This window comes from Lactuca virosa, chromosome 4, assembly GCF_052849685.1.
Source record: "Lactuca virosa cultivar CGN04683 chromosome 4, Lactuca_virosa_CGN04683_v6, whole genome shotgun sequence".
Lineage (NCBI taxonomy): Eukaryota > Viridiplantae > Streptophyta > Magnoliopsida > Asterales > Asteraceae > Lactuca > Lactuca virosa.
The window spans coordinates 511,279,421-511,284,217 of record NC_136429.1 but is presented as its reverse complement, the minus strand read 5'-3'; the positions used below and the strand labels follow the sequence as shown (position 1 = coordinate 511,284,217).

The window sequence follows — 4,797 nt, the reverse complement described above, 5'->3', positions numbered from 1 at the left end:
GTCGAGTGAACAGTTTGATCTTGAACAGATGCATTTTCAGAAGAAGCTGCCATTGATGAAGCTTGAAGAAGAAGATGAACAATAGAGAGCGTTTTGATCGTTTAGAGAATTTTAAAAGTGGTAAGGAGAGATGGAACCGTCAAAATATTTATATATGATTCGATATGTGAGGAAAATCAGGAGAGAGATTGCATCGGTTATTGAAAAGTCGCCTGGAAAAGCGCGACTTGACAACTCTAGAGGTGTCAGATCCGTGCATCACGCGGCGATAAAGTAGTTGTCGATTCAAATTACCACGCGCCCCTTTGAAATCTTATCTCCTAAGAAATGCCACGTCAGCTAATCCCCTTTCGCAGTGAAGTAGCATTATGAATCAATATACCATGAATGTTTAGTTCAACGAACATGGATACAACTGCGAACCTGAAATAATATAAGGAACCACAAACTAGACTTTTTGAAAATCACAAGAATCTTCGTGCAAGAGTGTCAAAGATAAAGAAATAAATCGAAGCATATCTGTGGGATTTAGTGATGTCTAAATAAAGACATAAAACTGAGGATCCCGGGCATAGATCTCTTCCTTCAAAGTCAAGAGAGTCTGAGAAGTGTCTGTATGGTTTCCCGTTGAATAACGATCAAATGTTTGATGAGAAACATTGAACGACTTCTTTTGATAAGTCTCATAAATGGTGGTTCATTCTTCTACAAAACTACGAACTCGAGGTAAGTGCGAAAGTTTGAAGAAGTACTCGTGTGACCAGTGTAGTCAGTTGAACGAGTAGGTTTGAAAATATTTTAGTAACTTTGATAAAAATTGAAATCTCAGAAATAAAATAAAACTGGTCCATTGGGAAGAAATATCTTAGGACTAGAGCATTTCATTAGGATCACGCAAAAGAGAAAAGATTTCTTGGTACAGACCACGAAAGTGGACTTTCGTTAATTCCTTGGTGAAAATACTAGAACGTTTGATTGTTCACCGTCAATTCATGAAATGTATTGAATTTTGGGTTTCACTTAGTTCGTGGTTTACGAAACTAAGATCATGAACGTAGATTTTGAGCAACCATAAACCTCAGTGGTAATTTTTGAGAGTCTCAAGGGTTGTATTTATGAATGTGAAAGTGATGGATAAATATGTAGAGGGTTATAAGAAAGCGAAAGTACCTCTGCAATGCGAAAGTGACCATGCATATAATTCTTAACAATGTGAAAAGAGTAAGGTAGCTCATGACTGAGGCGAATTCGTAGCCTGATTTGGAAGAATTGATTGGTAGTACCAATTCATTAAGGCTTCACACTCGATTCGTTGAGGCTGACGACAACATGCAGTAGCATGCTTCTAGGGACAGTTAACTAATGCATAGGCAAAGAGAATTATACCTGCCCCATCACACAAATTAATAGATGTTCTAAACATCTTCTTTCATGATCTTGGTGTGAATCTAGTAATTTTGAAATTATGGGGGCTGTGAAAATAAAAGAAATAAAAAAAAATAATAAACACAAGATGAAATTATTTTTGTAATTTTATTTTTCTGAAAAACAATAAAATAGAAACAAATGAAATAGTTTTGGTTTTTGAGAATTTCTGAAAAAGTATAAAAACAGATAGTATACAAATAGAAAAGAAAAATAAGCAATAATATACAAAAAGTACAAAAGGATATATGAAAAACCAAACCACGAGTGAACAGTGCTCTGCGAACCATTGCGAGCGTTCGCACCGATTCACATCCATAAATCGACAGTAAATGAACAGTTGAATGCGAGTCACTGCGAACGTTCGCACCGATTCACAGTGAAACTTTATGAGTGTAAAAGCGGTTTTGGTACAGATTCAACTTCCATCATTCCCAACCCTTGAAGTATTCTATTAAAGGTTGTTTCAAGTAGGGCCTTGGTGAATATGTCAGCTAACTGATCAGCGGATCTAACGAAATGTATCTCGATGTTGCCATCTTGCACGTGATCTTTTATGAAGTGATACCTCAGTGCTATATGTTTTGTCTTTGAGTGTTGTACTGGGTTGTGACAAATGCAAATGGCACGTTCAGAGTCAGAATAAAGTGGAATATGTTTCATACTTAAGCCATAGTCACGAAGCTGGCTTTGAATCCAAATGATCTGGGATGTGCACGAAGCTGCAGCTATGTATTCAGCCTCGGCTATTGACAACGAAACACATGTTTGTTTCTTGGATTGCCAACTTACTAGTTTGCCATCAAGAAATTGGCATCCACCAGTTGTGCTTTTTCTATCTAAAGCACATCCTCCTAGGTCAGCATCTGAGAATGCTTGCACGAAAAACCCTGAGTTCGCAGGATACCATATTCCAAGAGATGACGTTCGTTTCAGATACCTAAAGATGTTCTTGACTGCAACCATATGAGGTTCGCGTGGGTTGGCTTGGAACCTAGCACAATAACAAACTAAAAACATAATATCTGGTCTACTAGCTGTTAGATACATAAGTGAACCTATCATCTGACGATAAAGGGTCATATTTGCAGCAGGTTTATCCAACGAAGGAGTCAGTTTCATTCCGAATGCCACTGGAATCTTCGCCTTTGAGTCTCCCACCATTCCAAACTTAGCGAGTAAGGTCTTCGTGTAAGCTTCCTGATTAATAAAAATTCCCTCCTGTCCATGTCTAATGTTTAACCCAAGGAAAAAGTTAATTTGACCCATTGAGCTCATCTCAAATTTAGTTTCCATCAGCTTTCGGAACTTAGCTGTTAGGCTGGGATCAGTGGATCCGAAGATGATGTCATCAACATAAATTTGGACAATCATTAAGTGGTCACCCTCTTTCTTGTGAAAGAAGGTTGGGTCAACTGAACCTTGTTTGAATTTGGACATTTTGAGAAAATGAGTTAATGTTTCATACCAGGCTCTTGGAGGTTGCTTCAGACCATAAACTGCCTTGTCGAGAATATAGCAGTGGTTGGGATACTTTTCATTCACGAACCCAGGTGGGTGCTCCACGTAAACTGTCTCTTCTAGTTCGCCATTTAGGAACGCACACTTCACATCCATTTGAAAGACTTCCAGGTTCTTATGTGCCGCATATGCCAAGAAGATGCGAACGGATGCCAACCTTGCAACCGGTGCGAAGGTCTCTTCGTAGTCAATACCTTCTTCCTGGCAATAACCTTTGACCACTAGTCTTGCTTTGTTCCTGATTATGTTCCATTCTTTATCCATCTTATTGCGAAATACCCATTTCAGCCCAACAACTGATGCATCTTGTGGAGTTGGAATTAATCTCCAACCCTTGTTACGTTCAAACTCATTGAGTTCATCTTGCATCACTTGCACCCAATCAGAATGATCAAGAGCAGTTTTGAAGGTTTTGGGGCTCTATCTTAGATACAAACGAATTAGACATACAAAATTCTACTTTTGAAAATAATGCAGTTTGCTTCGCTTTTACTTGGGATCGTGTAAGAACACCAGTAGAAGATTCACCAATGACTTGAGCTTTTGGGTAATCTTTGGTCCATTTGGTCATAGGAGGATAATTAGGATCTAAGGATGGATTTAGTTCAACATTAACTTCCTTAAATTCTGATTGAACGGATTGATCGTCCGAATTATCATTCTCTTCCACTTCCTCATTCTCCCCCTCGAATGATGCGAACTCATTAACTTCAGGAATAGAATCATCGTCTGCGAATGGAGGTCCGTGGGTCATTGTAGGAGGTGAACAATCTTCATTAGAAGGAGGTTCAGAATGACCAGGTGAAGCGAAACCCTCCCCCTGCAGTGGAGTATTCGTAGTTTGAGATGTGGCATCCTCCCCCTAGAAATGTATATTAGAAACAAAATTCTCCCCCTGGAGAGTAGCGTTTGTGTCTTGAGGAATATTCGCAGTGGATGGCTGTCGTGGCATGTCTTTCGCAGCATCATCAATGATCTTCTTAAGTTCTTCTACGTTGTTATCAGCTGCCTTGGCTTCAGATGTGATGGCTTTCTCAGGTTCATCAAACAGTAACATGAACTCCTCATATAGGTTGGAAATGGGAATAACGACTGGACTGGGCTTAGGAAAGATTTCCTGTATTTGACTTTCATGTGACTGAATCCTCTTCAGATAGTTCTCATCAAACGTGACATAATAGGTTTCTTCGATTTTCTTTGATCGTTTGTTGAGAACCCTATATGCCTTAGAGGTCAGTGAGTACCCTAAGAATATTCCCTCGTTAGCTTTCGCATCGAACTTGTTTCGTTGTTCCTTAGAGTTGAAGATGAAACACCTGGAACCAAAGACGTGGAAAAACTTGACATTAGGTTTGCGATTATTTAGAATTTCATATGGAGTAATTGAAAATCGCTTATTCAAGGTGGATCTGTTTTGGGTAAAGCAGGCGGTAGTAATCGCATCTGCCCAGAAGTAGAGTGGCAGACATGCGAACGTTAGCATGGTTCATGCAACTTCACACAAGGAACAGTTTCGTCTTTCAACTGCGCCATTCTGTTGTGGGGTGTAAGGAGCAGAGAAGTTATGCGTGACTCCCTTTTCATCAAGAAATTCTTCAAACGCTTGGTTTTTGAATTCTAGCCGGTTGTCGCTGCGAACGTTGTGAACCAGCTTTCGCAGTTGAAGCTCGATTTGCTTGATGAAATCCTTGAGCTTTGGCGTTGCATCAGATTTCTGTCTAAGAAAGAACACCCAAGTAAAACGTGAAAAATCATCTACAATCACTAGAATGTACTTACTACCACCAATGCTTTCAATAGCAGAAGGTCCACAAAGGTCGATGTGTAGAAGTTCCAAAGGTTCGATGACTT

At 39.4% G+C, this 4,797-nt stretch overlaps 1 protein-coding gene across 1 annotated transcript; it reads right to left on the bottom strand.

Moving 5' to 3' along the window:
• Window positions 1-335: 335 nt before the first annotated feature.
• On the bottom strand, window positions 336-4,003 carry LOC145107046 (uncharacterized). The gene is made up of 4 exons (XM_079043929.1): window positions 3,830-4,003; window positions 3,440-3,766; window positions 2,975-3,279; window positions 336-423 (listed from the first exon to the last, which is right to left on the bottom strand). Exons 1-4 carry the CDS (start codon window positions 4,001-4,003, stop codon window positions 336-338), a joined length of 894 nt encoding a protein of 297 aa, XP_078900055.1.
• Between the last annotated feature and the right edge of the window lie 794 nt (window positions 4,004-4,797).

Excerpts from the sequence above, each read along its gene's own strand:
- LOC145107046 (XM_079043929.1), bottom strand. The coding sequence starts at position 4,003 with ATGTTACTGTTTGATGAACCTGAGAAAGCCATCACATCTGAAGCCAAG. Across the intron at positions 3,767-3,829 it reads CTCTCCAGGGGGAGAATTTT|GGGGAGGGTTTCGCTTCACC; the intron begins GTTTCTAATATA and ends ACTCCACTGCAG. Across the intron at positions 3,280-3,439 it reads GTGTTCTTACACGATCCCAA|GGTTGGAGATTAATTCCAAC; the intron begins GTAAAAGCGAAG and ends GAACGTAACAAG.